This window comes from Halichoerus grypus, chromosome 11, assembly GCF_964656455.1.
Source record: "Halichoerus grypus chromosome 11, mHalGry1.hap1.1, whole genome shotgun sequence".
NCBI lineage: Eukaryota > Metazoa > Chordata > Mammalia > Carnivora > Phocidae > Halichoerus > Halichoerus grypus.
In genome coordinates this window covers 31,937,211-31,954,662 of record NC_135722.1, presented here as the reverse complement: position 1 = coordinate 31,954,662, position 17,452 = coordinate 31,937,211, and the positions used below count along the sequence as shown (strand labels likewise).

General features: G+C 38.4%; 1 protein-coding gene across 1 annotated transcript in view; it reads right to left on the bottom strand.

The window, feature by feature from the left end:
• The window catches only part of SLC5A12 (solute carrier family 5 member 12), a 45,071-nt gene extending 38,023 nt beyond the window's left edge, over positions 1-7,048 (bottom strand). The window contains exon 1 of the mRNA XM_036100909.2: positions 6,710-7,048. Coding sequence (XP_035956802.2) covers positions 6,710-7,048 — 339 coding nt within the window. The remainder of the gene's footprint in view (positions 1-6,709) is intronic.
• Between the last annotated feature and the right edge of the window lie 10,404 nt (positions 7,049-17,452).

Here is a 17,452-nt window from a genome sequence, read left to right as displayed (position 1 = left end):
ATGTCGTAGGATGGAAAATGATGCAAAACTCTTGCGGTGAGGACAGCTTAGGTTCAAATCAGACACCTTTGGAGAGATTCATTTAATGCACTAAACAATGGCTTTCTTTTCTAAAATTGGTGCTTATAAGGCTCCAGTGACATAGTATATGATAATGCCAAGTACAAGCACAAGAATATAGTGGGATCTTAGTGACTGTAATAGTCACTGTGAGTGCAATGCCTGAGCTTACTGGCACTCACTATTCCAGTACAAGCTGATGGCTTCTAAATGCACCTGTGATCATTTGCTTAAGGGCTTTATTTCAGCCCTTGCACGGGGCGGACTAGAAGTGCCTGGGGGTGTTATCATTGGCTGAAAGCCAGTGACCAAAGGGAGTTAGACAAAAAATATTCAGGTTTCTTTGCCGGTCAGGAAGGACAACCCTGAGACATGATCTGTGTCTTCCAGAGGTCCCCAGTGAGACTGAACATCAATTGCTCACAGTAGTAATCTGTTCAAAAACACACCTTTTATTGGCTTCATTTCCTTCCATATTTTAATTGCCACTTACCTACCAATGTTAAATGAAATACTTCCCCCAAAATGATTTGCATTCAAATCCTTGTCTCAGGGTTTGCTTCTGGGGGAACACAACTTAAACCAAATATAATGTAAGTGATGACTTTAAAAATGCTTGTGTAAAAAGTTGTGTCTTGCTGATGGGAACTTTTTTTCCCCGTGACATAAAAGAACTCAAGACAGCCTCCTGGAGGATGAGGCCAGGTGTGATATAAACAAGTTGTCTCATCTCAGTTCCTCTAGACCTACCAGCCGCTAGCTAATGCATTAGCTGATGGCAGTCATATACAAGGCCACAGTGAGACCAGGAGGAGAACCTTTTTACTGGACCCTACTGAGCCCACACCAAATTGCTGACCCATAGAATTGTGAGCAAATAAAATTGCTGTTCTAAGAAATTTTGGGGGGCGGGGAGGGTGATATGTTACACAACAATACATAAGTAATATAAAAATTGATACCAGGAGTGGAGAAATGTTGTAACAAAGCCCCAGAATAATCTGGAATTGGCTTTGGGGCTGGGTGGCACCTGAGGTTTGGGAAAGCAAAGGGGAAATTATTCCCCAAAAATGGAAAGATAATGAGGTAACTGCTATAGGAATCTTCACAAAGTCAAGGGTTTTAATATCTCAATTTAGTTCCACTAAATTCAGCCAATTCAGTCCAACTGGAGAGGCAGTATTGAGAAAAAGATATGTGAAAAAAAATAAAAGAAGTGGATCAGAAGTAAGACTCCCTGAATTTTAGTTTGAGCTTTGCCGCTAGCTCACTGTGACCTAAGCCTTTGGTTTCTCATCCATGAAACAAGAGAGACAATTCCAACTGTGTAATAATCCACCTGAAAGAATGTATTTACCCAGCCTTTCAATTACTCCCTCCCTCACTCAATGGTCCTCTTGCGTGTGTATTTATCTATCACTACAGTCAGAAGTAAAAATGGAAGTTCAACCACAGAGTCGCATGCTTCATGCCTGCATTTGAAAAAATTGCACAGATAACATTTCCCATCATTGTATTTGATTATTTTCAAAACCCCAGGCCTAATAGAGCCACATTCTTTTCCATCTTGGTGAATAATAAGTCCACTTCTCATGTTGGTTCAAACTCAAATAACATGGATCCATTCTTTACTCCTCTCTTTCTCTCACTCCCCACATCTACTTCATACAAGAATCCTGGTGCCCACATCCCACTCTCAAAATAGAGCCACTTGCATCATCTCCTCTGTAGCTATTGTAATACCATCAGCTCTCGTCTGGGCTACAGCAGGAGGCCCCTAACTAGACCCCCTGCGACAGCAGTCAAAACCCCAGACTCATTGCCAACAGCCAGCTAGAGCAACACTCAAGATGCAGATCACATCATGTCACTCCTCTGCCCAAACACTGTCATGACCCACCTCATGGAGAGTAGAAGTCAATCCTTACAATGTCCTAAAGGCTTTATAGCATTGGCTCAAACCTTCTCAGACCCTGAATATCCATCTTAAATAAAACATTTTGTAGCATCATTTACTGTGCTGAAATAATATTCGATAATGACATCTTATGCACATCTAATTTCTGAAAGCTTAAATCACTACAACACCACAAATATAATTTTTTTTATTATTTATTTATTTATTTATTTGACAGAGAGAGAGAGAGCACAAGTAGGCAGAGAGGCAGGCAGAGGGAGAGGGAGAAGCAGACTCCCCACCGAGCAGGGAGCCCGATGTGGGGCTCGATCCCAGGCCCCTGGGATCATGACCCGAGCCGAAGGCAGACGCTTAACTGACTGAGCCACCCAGGTGCCCCCACCACAAATATAATTTAAAGGAGAAATAAAAGGAAAGAAACGTACCCCCCACAGTATGTCATCTGTAATGTTTAGAAACCACCATAAAAGATGATATTAAAAAACAGTAGCCTGTGCATTATTATAATGAAAAAAATTGGATTAAAGAGAACTAAGTAATTCAGAAGCCGTTTAGTTTAAGAAGTCCAAGAAAAATGAGAAAGCAGGCAGACACCAGCCTACAAACGAGTGCTAAGGGTGAATAAGAACAGACTAGATTTATTAGTGTGTGCTGTGAGGAAGAAGGCAATAACTAATGACAAACCATCCAAGTGGAGATAATGAAGCTGTATGACACTGCAAATGAGCTGAGCCTAATCTATAACGTGAGGGGAAGAATGATCCCTCATGCTTCGACATGGGACAGGCTGGTGATAAATTTGTGCAGATGGCACATCTTGGTCTTGAAATCCCACTGTATATCAAAGCATTTAAATCAGTTGGCTATGTTAGTCACCATACAATACATCATTAGTTTTTGATGTAGTGATCCACGATTCATTGATTTCACATAACATAACATAATTAAATTAAATTAAATTCACACATCCCTTCTGCCACATTCTGTTGGTCAAAGCAAGTCACAAAGCCATCCCAGATTCAAGGGGTAGGAAAATAAACTCCACTTCTTTCAGTCCTTAGTACTTTAAAAGACCCTGGAATGAACATCTAGGAATGGGTAATAGGGAATGGAGGATGAATAAAGAAACATAATACATTCAAGCTTCTCTATAGAGCTCAAGTAGTATAAATGTGGGGACAGTAACCACACCAACAACAATAATGATAAATAATAATATAAAACTCTTATGTGGCATTTACCATTTGTCAGGTTCTGTTAAAAGTATTTGCATGTAATACCTCAGTTACTCCTCATAGACATCCGGTGAGATGGTTGCTTTTATTATCACTATTCCACATATGTGGAAATCAGGCACAGAGAAGTTAAGCAGTTTTCCCAGTCATGCCACTAATGGGTGGCCGTGTTGGCATTTAAAGCCAAATAGTCAGGAGGTCATGCTTTTAATCCTTGTGCCTTCTGCCAATTCTTATAAAGCAAAAGGAAATCCCCAAATCGCCTCTTAAGTACTTTACACAATCTGAAGTCCTTATTATTAGGGTACTAAAAATTAAAAAATATATAGAGGGCAACAAACTTTATAAATTAAATTCAATGAAACCCTTACATTTCCTATAACTGTATTAACTTAACAATTAAAAGGCAGTCTCAAATCTCCTCAGTTACATATTTGCAATTGGTTTAATGCAGTAACTGAACCGCTTTACTAAAACCAGTTACAACGAACTGGGTATTGAATAGCACATCTGGAATAGATTGCTCAGTAAATGTTTCAATAACTTCAAGACAATGTTTTTATTCCATTTTAATTTGGGGGAAATAGACTAATTTATAGTGTGTGTGTATAACTTCTTATTTTAAAAAGTTAACATTATTGGGTACCTGGGTGGCTCAGGTGGTTAAGCGGCTGCCTTCGGCTCAGGTCATGATCCCAGGGTCCTGGGATCAAGCTCATGTGTTGGGCTCCCTGCTTAGCATGGAGTCTTCTTCTCCCTCTCCCTTTGCCCCACCCCCCAGCTCATGCTCTCTCTCTCAAATAAATAAATAAAATCTTTTAAAAAAAAAGTTAACATTATTATGTAGCAAAGTACTACTAATTTCTATTTGCAGTAGGTTTTGAACATGAGGGCATTAAAAAATCACTAAGCACGTGGTGGTACAATTATTCATTGCTTATCATGTGCCTTACATACTGCAAGACACCTGGTGTCCCTGCTCATGCCCCCTAAACTCCAGTAGTGCCCCCCACTCATTTTGACAACCAAATTACCCTATAAATATTCAAAGCCCCCTGTGTCTGACACCACACCCACTGGAACTGCTACTCCATCGAGTGGGGCCCCCCCACCTCTTTGATCTCATCTCTTGCCTTTCTCCCCTTGGCTCACTCTTCTCCAAGCACACTGATATCTTTGCTGTCCTTCAAACATGCTAATCACATTCCCCTTTTAGGGCCTTCGCATCTGTGGTTACTTTAGCTTGGGATGTTCTTCCCTCCTATGGTGCAATTGCTTGCTTTATCTGGGTCCGCAATTAAATGCCCAATTATCCCTGAAGTCTCACCTAACCACCCCATATGAATTGTTGGCATTCTCCACCTGAAGCAGAACTACATTCTACCTTATCTTATTTACTTTTTCTCTATTGCATTTAGTAGGGCAGGATAGCATTGTGATTCAGCATGCCATCTCCAAAGTTAGACGGCTCAGGTTTGTAAAACGGCCACTTGTTAGCTGTGTGACATTGGGCAAGTTACTTAACTCTATGTGCCTCATGTTTCTAGTCTGTTAAATGGGGATGATAATAATAGAACCTATCGAAGAGGGTGATTTGAAGGTCAAATGATTTAATCATGTGAAGTAGCTAGAGCAGTGTTCAGCACAAAGTCAAAGAGCGAACACTTCTCTGTTAAGATTGTCTTACATGGTATGTTTCTCGATCACCTTCTCTGCTACAAAGTAAGTCCCATGACAGCAGGGGTTTGGTTTAATACTTTATCTTCAGGGTCTAGAGTGTTCCCAGAACATAGAAGATGCTTAATGAGTATCGAATGGATTATGGAATTAGTTGTAAAAATGATTTTCCACATTTGGGTAGTTTATTTTTTTTAATAATTTAAAAAGCTCTTTTACACTTAACTAAAATTCCACGAAAGAAGGGAGGTATTATTTTCTGCGTCGAAACCTGAGCTGATAAATGCTTAGTAACTTGTACAAAGTCATCCTATTATTAAGCAGTGGACTTTGAAATCGAACTCCCATTTTCTGACTCTTCTCTTTCTCTCTCTGTCTTCCTCGCTCTAGCAGTTACTGACGCAATTCTTTTTAAAATGCCAGCAATGCATCTGGGAGTCTAACCTTAATAGCTGAATGGAAAAACCTAGGATATATTTATGTTTTCAGAAGTACACTAATGAGCAGCGAGGATATGTGCATATATATTGTAGGACTACCATAAATTGAGCCGTTTCCCCTTGAATTATGTCCCAGACAATAGCTGTTGCATTACCTAATTCCAGTCACCTACTTTTGGTAGGGAGGGGAGTTTGACGTTGGATATTTGATTATGATTATCTGCAGAATCACAAGTTTTAAAACCTTCTTTAAAGTGTTCCTTTGCCGAAGTGGCTTTTGAAGTCCAGAGTAATCCTTTATAATCATTTAGTTTACAGAATTAAAAAAAAAAAAAAGAGGTCTGTTAAGAGTCCTCTGCTGTGACTTGGTAGGGATGGTGTTGGATAAGGAAAATAAACACCTTTCTCATAGAAACTGATTTATGATCATGCTTAAATATTGGACATGCAAATTCACTTTTTAACCTGCTATTTTTCTTGAGAAGTATTGCAAAATCATGCCTCATTTTGTTTTCATCAACATAAACTCCATATATGTATCATTTAGCAATTCCCCCCCATTAAAATGTTTTCTAATTTTTTAAAAACATTACCATTTCTCCACTGATAGGAATAACCAATATTAAAGTACTCAGCTCTAGTATGTGACGGAAAGGGATAAAGACGAAATGGGTTCTCAGTAGGCCTTATCTACTATACAATCGTGACTAAGCCATTTATCTCAGTCTCAGTTTTCTTATCTGGAAAATGATAATATTTACAGTGTATGTTCTGCTTGCTTTTCAGAAGACTGATGTGAATAATACAAATATTAACTTCAGCTCTCTTTCATTGAGAATCTCTTACAAGTCAGACAATGCATTAGGTGTTTACAAATAGGTTCTCATTTAATCATTGAGATACGCTTGTGGGATTAGCTCCATATTTTCATTCTACAGATAGAAAAACTGTTCTGTGTGTCCAAAGATAAGCTTTTCCCAATAACAACGAAATGTGTTTTTTTGTTGTTTTTTTTTTAAGATTTTATTTATTTATTTGACAGAGAGAGACACAGCAAGAGAGAGAACACAAGCAGGGGCAGTGGGAGAGGGAGAAGCAGGCTTCCCGCAGAGCAGGGAACCTGATGTGGGGCTCGATCCCAGGACCCTGGGATCATGACCTGAGCTGAAGGCAGATGCTTAACGACTGAGCCACCCAGGCGCCCAGAACGAAATGTGTTTTTACCGTGAAGCGTCATCTTCCCAAAAATAAATGTGCTTCTCAACTAGCCCGTGTTATTAAGACGATGTATATTATTGGAGAGAGGGGGAAAAAATGTCCAAGTGGAGAGAAAATAGCAACTCTTTCCAAAGTGAAGAAACAGAGAAGAGTTGTCTTACCTCGTAAGTGCTGGTGATGCCGGATCTGTAGAACACGGGGACAAAGAGTTCTGACGTGAGGATGATGACAAGTGCATATGCGATAAAGAAGAGCACGAAGGACGCCCCAAAGCGGTACACCTCGGAGGGGGCCCCCAGGACAGTGACAGCTGACATGAAGCTGGCTGTGAGAGACAACGCTACAGGGCCAAAGCTCATTTGCCTTCCCCCAACCAGGAACTCCCTTGAAGTTGCCTTTTTCCTCTCCTTAATAGCAAAGAACACCCCAATTCCAGAGGAAATGACAAAGAGGGCTGCAAATACAACATAATCCCAAACTGTGAAGCTCTTCGCCTCCATGCTGGGAACTATGGCACCAGAGAGTTGCTTTCAACCAGATCTCAGGGAGAAGTTGTTTCCAAAAGCAAAGCTCAGGGCAGTAGATGTTTTGCCAAGAGAAGAGACTGTGATTTTGGGAAGAGAATGATGACCACAGGCACTTCAGTGGATCTTCAGACACCAAGTTGTACTCGGGGAAGACCTCAGAAGTTGACGACAAAGAAGAATCTGGTAGTGGTATTGGTACCAACAGATGAGAACTTGAAATCTGACCCGGCCAGGAGCTCTCTGTTCCCCTACTAAAGCATGTGCCAGAGAAGGAATTCAGATTTGTTCTGAAATTAATAACCATGGGGGTGGAATGGACTTGCCAGATAACATGCTCTTTTATCTTCTAGATTTTTTTGATTTAAGGTTAAACATTACTGAGGAAAAAATGGAAGTGATACAAGTTGACCATCTCAGCATTTTTAATTAGTAAAATGGAATCTGCAATATGCAACATCACCCTCAGGGGTGTCTTTTACCTGAATAAGGGAGGGTGGGGGAGGGGTATCTGTAATTTTCCGAGGCTGTGGGTGTGGAAGGAAAAGAGCAAAGGACTGCCAATCAAGAGACCTTTGCTCAAGTTGGCTCAGTTGTAAGCAAGCTGTGTAATTGTTGGCAAATCATTTAACCTTTCTGAGCTTCAACTGGAACATGGGGGTAAAAAGACCTTAACTGGTTATTAGAGTCTTTAAGTGTCTCAAACTATCTACCCTCTTTTCTCTGATCTGTAAAATGAAAGTTACTAATATCTACCCATTGGCTATTATTGGTGTTTAGAGCAGAGCACTCCTGAACATAATAGTTGATTCTCTCTCGACTCAGAAAATGGATTCACCAATAATTAATAAACCATCTGTAGTCCTCTATTTTATCTCCCAGTCTCTCCTTCATTTTGATATTTACAACACTTGCACTCGGAGGCTAAGTCAGAGTTAGTACTAGGACAAATGAGAAAAGGAAGGTGAAAATCCAGTTATAGATTGCTGTTTCTGCTCTTGTTAGAGGGTCAATTGTCCTGAAATATCCCCACTAAGCTTTTGGGGGACAATTTCTCTATTGTTCTCTATTGTTCATACTTCTCCTCTTTCTCAATGACCTTCCCTGAGACTTAGCTCTACAAAGCCTGGTTATTCCATGAGATCTAGTTCCTGTCTCCTCTGCTCTGTGGAGGCTTCCTTGACTCACACCTGCCCTCTCCACCCCAGCTCCTGTGGGAAGCAGCCTCCCTTGGTACTCACTTTGAACTCTGAGAGTATCCTCCGCTATTTTAAAGAAGCTATATGTATGTGTCTGTATGAGTCAGTCAGCTGTTGTAGACGACCAGCTTCTGGAAGATAGAGGCACAAGGCCTGGTCCATAGTGATCAAGAAATAGTAGCCATTGTAGAAAATAAGGAAATTGGGTGCCTGGGTGGCTCAGGCAATTAAGCATCTGCTTTCAGCTCAGGTCATGATCTCAGGGTCCTGGAACTGAGCCCTGCATCAGGCTCCTGCTCAGCAGGGAGTCTGCTTCTCCCTCTCCCTCTGCTCCTCGCCCCCATGTGTGTTTGCTCTCTCTCTCTCTCAAATAAATAAATAAAAAGTCTTTAAAAAAATAAGGAAATAATCAAAAAAGCAAAAGAAGAAAATATATATTATTCAATATGCCCCAAACCAGAAACATTTTTGTCAAACAGAGGAAATTCTAATTTTGCTTTTGACATCTGGATAACTGAACACATCTTTGATTTTTTGTTTAATCTGGATACTGTCTTCACTCCCTACTTTGCTCCATGGATTTGAATTAGGCCACAGGAAGCTCTGATGGCCAAGATACACTTTTAGTCACAAATAAATATGCAAAGACTCTGCCAGGAACTATCTGTGTCTTGTTGTTAAAATTCCTCTCGTAAATTTGCAGACTTGATATGATCCATGTTAATGGGAAACTAGGCCTTTAATATTTTTATTTTAACCTAGGCTTTTAATTATTTTTATCATTCAGTATTATAATTATATAATGGGGTTTTGTTTGTAACAGTCTCAGCAGAAAATCAGAACTCTGGCTTTCAGAGACTTGACTACCTTATGCTTTAATATTAACACCAACTAAGTGTTAATATTCAATCCACAAGGCATGTGAACAACTTGTTCCGGTCAGGAGAATATTTGTTCAAAACATTATCATTATATCCATGAGGTCCCGGGTTAAATACCAGAAGCTTGCAGCTGACGAATCTATGAGTACTGCTGTTTTTAATGAACCACTGTCAAGACACAGTATTGTCTACATAACTTCCATTAGTCTTAGATTTCAAAACCATGAGGAAGAAGAGTGGTTAATGATTTGGTATGTGAAGGACGCTTCATGCCTCTCATAATAAAATATTCCTTGCTCTCAACATTTTGCTGACTATAAGGCACAGCTTCAATTTATCAAGTTAATTCTCAGTTATTTCCCATTTAAAAAAAAATCTTTTTTTCCCTTCGGTAGCATTCAATGTCTTCAAACTGTCTTCCTCTTTCCCAGAGAAACTCACTCTATGCAAGATTCATGATGATTACAAGGCATAGAATCAAGTTATTCATAACTTTTCAGGGAAAACAACAGAACCAGCACATTCAATGGCTATATCAATTATTTTTTAAAAGATTTATTTATTTATTTATTTATTTATTTATTTATTTATTTGAGAGAGAGAGCAGGGGAAGGGGCAGAGGGAGAGAGAGATAAGCATACTGCCTGCGGAGTGGGGAGCCTGACATGGGGTTTGATCCCAGGTCCCTGAGATCATGACCTGAGCCAAAGTCAAGAGTCAGACGCTTAACTGACTGAGCCCACCAGGTGCCTCAATGACTATATCAATTAGAAGGCACATCCCTATATCATAAATATTAACATGGAAGGAAGGGGGAAATGTACTTCTTTGATCTGGAGAAACCCCAGTATCTCCTGAACTCTTTTGCAGGTGCTCCAAATGCAAACATTTGCACCTTATTCCTTAGTGTCAGGTGGGAAACTTTGTTAGATGGTAAGACATCATCACCTGCTCCCCCTAACACACACACACACACACACACACACTCTCCCCAAATGAGGCTCCATTATCCAATTACCCACTGCCTAATAGGTTAGAATTGTTGTTGTTATCAGTAATAGTCTCCCTAGTGTAAAATAGTTCTGCACTTTGTTTGGAGCAAGTTCTAATGGGAGAAAGGAGAGAGTTTGAGAACACTGAATACTACCAAAGGGAGGAAAGGGTAAAGAAACTGGCAAGATTAGACATCTGGAGGAATAGTATTGGAGACTCGGCATAGGAATGAAGACAAGAAAACAGTACAAGAATCTGTCTTGTGGCAGAGACATTTCTCAAAACTAGTGAGAATTTCTCAAAACCAGTGTAAGGAGAACCAAAGAGGTCCTAACAATGAAAATAATTAATATTAAATGTTAAAATTGTTAGAATTTTTCCAGCTTTATTGAGATATAAGTGACATATAACATTGTATAAGATTAAGATGTATAATGTGATGATTTTGTACACTTACATATTGCAAAATGGTTACCACGAAAGTGTTAGTTGACTGCATAATTCCCCATAATTACCTTTTTGGGGGGTGGGGAGTGAGAACATTCAAGATCTATTCTCTTAGCATCTTTTAGGTATATAATGCCATATTGCTAACTATAGTCATCATGTTGTACATTAGGTCCCCAGATAAATGTTAAATTTTTGTCATGTTGTACTGGAGTGTAATACCCTTCTGTATTTCAACCTTTATGGAAAAGCTGCTACATCACTGGGGTTATATTGGTGTATATTCATCATTACACTAAAGGGAAAAGAGGTTGTGATCACCTTTGGGTTCAAAATGCAGAAGGAGAAAGGAAAACTATTGAAGGAAGTATGACACATAGGGGAGACTGAGAACCCAGAACCCAGAAGAAACAAAAAGTGGAGAAAGACCTCCTGACAGTATGATCTTTGAGACTGAGGTATGGAAGACCATCTGGTATCCTATTCTATCAAAGTCAGGAGCTTTCTAGTCTTTTTTTTTTTTTTTTTTTGCCTTGTGTTTGTCTTTCTCTCTCTCTCTTTCTTTCTTTCTTTCTTTCTTTTTTCTTTCTTCTTTCTTTCTTTTTTTCCTTCCTCTCTCCCTTCCTTCCTTCCTTCCTTCCTTTCTTCCTAATGTAAAAAGAAGGGTGTTCTGAGAAGGCTGGAGGATTTAGGGCACCAAGGAGTTGACACTTGAATTTCATTTACATACTCTCACTAGAGAAAAATGCTGCTCCCAAGCCCTTGTGTAATATAGTGGAAAACATCCTTTATCTGCAGCAAGAGACCAAGTTTCTTTCTCTACCCTGTCACTAAGCTGTTTTGTGATTTTGTTACTATTTTCTCTAGTTCTTAGTTACCACATTTGTAAAAATGATGGTATATCCTATCAATAGTTAGATACTTAGATTAATGTAAGTAACTAAATCACTTTTCAAGTCTACTCAACTGTTACCTTCTTTGATTAACCTATTTAAATTGCAAACAACCACTTCCAGATCTTTCTTCTCCACTTTATTTTTCTTCAAAAATGTATCCTCTACTAATATATTATATAATATTTTATTTTTTTAAAGATTTTATTTATTTATTAATTTGAGAGAGAGGGAGCACAAGCAAAGGGAAGAGCAGAGGCAGAGGGAAAGACTGCACTGAGCAAAGAGGCCGATGCGGAGCTCCATCCCTCAACCCTGAGATCATGACCAGAGCTAAAATCAAAAGTCGGATGCTTACCCGACTGAGCCACCCAGGTGCCCCACTATATAATATTTTAAATATTGACATCCCTCCACTAAAATGAAAACTTTCTAAAGGGATTTGTCTATTTTGTTCTCAGAGGTACGCTCAGTATCTAGAAATTTCTGTCCCATAACAGACACGCCATAAATTAAACTAAATTATGTAAATTCTAGGGGTCCATTCCATCTTTATAATCTACATTTAATTCCTATTTTCCTGAAGGGAAAAAACGAAAAACTAAGAAAAACTTTTCAAGATTTGTTTTAAAGCTGAAATATTAATCTACCTCCGAACACAAACTGAAATTTATATTCCACCCTATCAAGTTCCCAAATTCATTGTAGCTAAATGTGACCATGTTTAAAACTTTATTCACTCATTCTATATATACTTAACAAATGTGAAGAGATGGTGACTCAAACCCTTAAGAGGCAAATTTCAAAGTCCAGCAAATAATGTTATTTAAAGCAGACTAATGGCATCACACATCTACTGTAAACAAGTAGAACATTTGAAAGGAATATCCAGTTGGAAGGGCAACTGAGCATGAGGATCAAGGTCCTTCAGTAATTGCCCTTAAGTACCAAGCAACCCTTCCGTAATAGAACAACTCCTCAGTGCTAAATAAGCGTAATGGAAAAAACATTTCTTGTTTAGTTCAGGCTTTAAGGCATTGAAATAGAACTTTTGAATATGTCTTCAAAGGGGACAGAATCTGCTATGTGTCTGACACGTTCATGTATCATTTTGGTCCTATATGGCTATAAAAATCTAAAAATTTTTTAAAATTAAAAAAATAATAAAAATCTGTAAAAATTAGTGTCAATAGTCCCACTTTACAAATGGAAAAGAAGAGTACATACAAGTGCTTTGTCCAAGGTCAAGAGCAAGTTCATTCAGCTTCTGAGAAGTGGTTTTAGACTCAAGTATAACCTGGATAATTCTAAAATCTATGTGGTTTGTACTATTTCTTACAAAGACATTTTTTTTGTTTCAAATTTTTGTTTAAATTCTAGTTAGTTAACATATAGTGTAACATTGGTTTCAGGTGATTCATCACTTACATACAACACCCAGTGCTCATCACAAGTGCCCTCCTTGATACCCATCACCCATTTAGCCCAACCTCCAGCCACCTCCCCTCCGTCGACTTTCAGTTTGTTCTCTATATTTAAGAGTCTCTTATGGTTTACCTCCCTCTCTCTTTTTTTTTCTTCCTTCCCCTATGTTCATCTGTTTTGTTCCTTAAATTGCACATATGAGTGAAATCATATGGTATTTATCTTTGACTGACTTATTTGCTTAGCATAATACACTCTAGCTCTATCCATGTTGTTGCAAATGGCAAGATTGCATTCTTTTTTATGGCTGAGTAACATTCTATTGTATATATATTTCAAAGACATTTTCAGCTTACTCACTTTCCAGCTTTAATGGACAGACTTTTTAAAAAAGTCTTGAAGGAGTGCCTGGATGGTTCAGTTGGTTAAGCATTCGACTCTTGATTTTGGCTCAAGTCATGATCTCAAGGTCATGAGATCAAGTGCCACGTTAGGCTCTGTGCTGGGCGTGGAGCCTCCTTAAGATTCTCTCTCTCCCTCTCCCTCTGCCCTCCCCATTCACACATACTCATGCACACACGTGCTCTCTCTCTCTATATATATATAAAAGTATTGAAGAAAAATCTAGGTTTTTCTATCCTGTCAATCTGAGCAGTGACAACCAACACATCTCCAGTGAAATAGAGCAGTGATAACCAAAGCCCCTTGTGTCCTGTAATACTGTCATCTTCTCAATACCTTATTAATCAATCAATCAATAAAATGTCAAATGAATTCAGGCTAATTGTAATATTAAGTGATTTTTATTTATTCAGACTCTTTGGAAATACACTTGAACAATAGAATATAATTGGCAAGTTCTGATGTAATTTTATCAGTTGCTATGGAAACACCTTTGTTCCTAATTTCCTATCCATTCCAGGGTTCTTCATGCCACCCTTGCCACCACTAGACACCACTATGATTGAATGGCTTTTTTGCATCTCCTGAACACTTGTTATCACTGGGAATATACAAACAAATGTGTCCTAGCCTCAAAGGCAACATCAAGAGAAAACTGCGAAAATGTGCAATGGTGACTGCAACGTAGAGTTTTTCCAACAGTGACACGGTTGGGGCCATGATGTGGGTGACTGTGTTCTCACTTACTTAGTGATGAATCAAAGACATCATTGTCTTCCTTTATAAGAGTTTAAGGTGGTCATATGGAGGTCCATCCACACCGGTCAGAGGGCACTCACTCTTCAAGTGCCAAGTCTCTTTGTAATATTTGTGTGTGTCTTTTAGAATTCTAGTCTAAGAAATAATTCTTAGAAATTTTATTCTAATTCTACACTTTCTAATGCTATCCTAAGACTTGATTTCCTCACCAGGTTAAGTTGCCAGGCCTTGGATTGTATTTTATTTTGGTTCATGATATACAAAAAAACTTCCTCCTAGAAAGAATTCCCATCAAGATTTAGATTTTTCAGGTACCTGTTTCAATATTGTTTACATTAGTGAGAAATGCTTCATGTTACGTTGAAAGCAGAAAAGTGAATTCAAATCTCATCACAGTCAATTACCAACTTTTTTGACCTTTATCAAGGTCAAAAAGTGATGAAGAGCGCTTTATGTCTTTCTTCATCATAAAACTCAGGATAGTGGCTAAGTTATACACAAGGCATGATGGGCTATGGGGCAGGGGGATGTTAGAATAAGTTGGTGCAATTTGCCAGTGTAGCTTTCTGCAGCCATTCTATAGGCATACCCATACAAGTCCCATATAAAGATTTTTAGTGGGACCTCCTTTGCTGGGAGCCTTGAATTTATTTTATTTCATTTGTATCTCCTTTTTATTGAAGCTTGCTCTTGGTGGCTCTGCTTATGGTTTTCAGGTAATTTAAAGAACTTAAATGTGATAGTCAATTAATAGATACGTACGTATGTGTCAATAAGTGGAGGGTCTTATTATTAGTAATGAAGACCAGGGAATTTGAGCCAGAGTTAGACTTACATTTTTGCTCAGCCACTTATAATTTTATCACCTTAAACAAGTTATTTAATTTCTTTGACACTCAATCGCTCATCTTTGAAATAGAAATAAGAGCCTTTGACACTCAATCGCTCGTCTCTGAAATAGAAATAAGAGCCTTTTCACCAAACTGCTGTGAATGTTAGAGATATGTGTCCTACAGAGAGTTTGCACATCATAGGAACTTCAAAACTGATGTCTGTCACATCTCTATTAGAGAGAGCTGTCATGCTTCAACACATGCACTAGACACTTTCAACACTATTCTGGAGAGAACAAAGATAACAGGGAAACAATATGGGAAGAAATATAGTTTCACTTGTAAATATTTATTTCCCAATCCAGGGAGACAAAAGTCAGATTTCTGACTGGGAGTTTCTTGGTTTTTTCCTCTATTCTGTATTCACAATGTCTAGATTATGGAAATCCTCCCAGTTTCATTGCACTGATATAATTTATCACGTTGTACATTTTATATCACTTTGTTCTTTCTTTTTAAGTGGGCTTTTTGCATCTTGGGATAGGAATGTTCTTTTTTTTTATTTTATTTACTTATTTTTTTTAATTTTTTTTTAAGATTTTATTTATTTATTTGCGAGAGAGAGAATGAGAGACAGAGAGCATGAGAGGGAGGAGTGTCAGAGGGAGAAGCAGACTCCCTGCCGAGCAGGGAGCCTGATGTGGGACTCGTTCCCGGGACTCCAGGATCATGACCTGAGCTGAAGGCAATCGTTTAACCAACTGAGCCACCCAGGCGCCCCAGGGATAGGAATGTTCTTGTAAATGTGGTAAAAATTCTAGCTCAGCTGAAATCTGTCAGCTGCAGCTAACTTTGTTTTGTGATTCTGTAGGTATTTGTAGCCATTATAGCTTCTAAGTCACTTCTTGTCACTTTTGCACTCTAGATAAGCAAGTGTATGGCCCATTTTAAAAATGTTGGAAGCTTTCCCAAATCAGCATTATTTCAGTTACCCCGTGAAGCAAAAATGTTATGGAATATCAAAACAACTAGGACTTGGGGAAGAATGTGTAAGAAAGCACATTTACAAACAGTCTTGCTGTGCACTATGTTTTAAAATTTTAGAGGATTAGAAAGAAGGGTTTATGGAAAAACACTTAAAATATCAGTGCCCTTGCAAGAAAAACATGGGTTCAAGAAGCCATCTCATGCAAACCAAGACAAATGGTCACCCTCTCTACAGAGGATAATCAGTTGGGCACTGGAAAGTGAGAATAAACTCAGCCGATTTCTTGCAACTGCCTCAGGCCAACTTTTAGGCCAGTCATTTGTACTTTGTTTCTAATCACAGGAGGTTCTAGAATGTTCTGGTTTCCAGCCCCCACTCTCTGGCAGTGTCTCCACTGGGGAAATGCTTGAGATCGAGAAGGGGCCCATCCTCCAACATTTTGTGAAAAAGCACCCTCCCACACAGCATTCTCACCCAGGTGGAGGAAAACCTACACACTGCAACTGATATGCTTTGATGCTCTGTTAAGCTTGACTTCTTAATGTGTTTATTTTTAGTCACCAAAGAGTGAAAATGCCCCAATTGTCAGGGCAATTAAGTCAACCTCATTGTCAAAGAGGGAAAGATAGAAGAACAAGTACATCTCAGGATACCTAATAATAAAAACATTTGTGTTTGATTTTGTCTATGTATTAAATTTAGGAGCTTCTAGATGATGTATTCATAATAATCAACTGACTCTGTTCCTACTCAACAGGAACAATTCAATTTTTAGGAAACATAGCAGTCTGTCCATTTATTGCATGCCTGACATTCTCTTTCCCTAAGAAGGAGAGGTCTTATACTTGATTAAAGGGTTCTGGTCTTGAGCAACCACTGACCTTGCAAATCTGGCATAAAATCAAGAACAAATAAATAAAAAAGAAGGAGGGGTCTTTTAAAAATGAACTAGTATGACCTTGTAAGGCAAAAGTAAATATTTACGTTTATGAAGACAAAGTATCATGGTAAACAGATCATGGCTTTTGTCAAATCTGGATTCTTTTCCAAGCTCTGCTCCACACTACAAGTTTGAAGAAAGCTATGAAAACTGAGATTTGGTTTTCTTAGCTGTAAAAGAGGAACAACACTTTGAAGCCTAATAGTGAGGATTAAATAAGACAATGCCTATAAAGTAGTTAAGATAATTAATACTAGGAATAGTATTATGGTCATATGGATAAGATAATTAATACCAGGCATACAGATGAGGTTCAAAAAATGATAACTCAACAAATGGTCTTACTACTGAAAATACAAAGTTGTAACACAAAAACTTACAAAAAACTCATAAGAAAACCTTAACTTCATTAAAATTTTTAAAATTTTACTTAGCAATTTTTTGCTAAGAGAATAGGAGGCTATTTTTCCTTCAAGTAAAGATTTATTTTTGGACTTTGGTTTTTGTTAATCATTGTTTTATCTAGTAATAAGATGTTGCTGCTTATCTATACCAAAGTTCACAGGTCCACAAGCATAAACATAAATTTAGTCGAAGTTCTGTGAGTTCATGACTTGTAA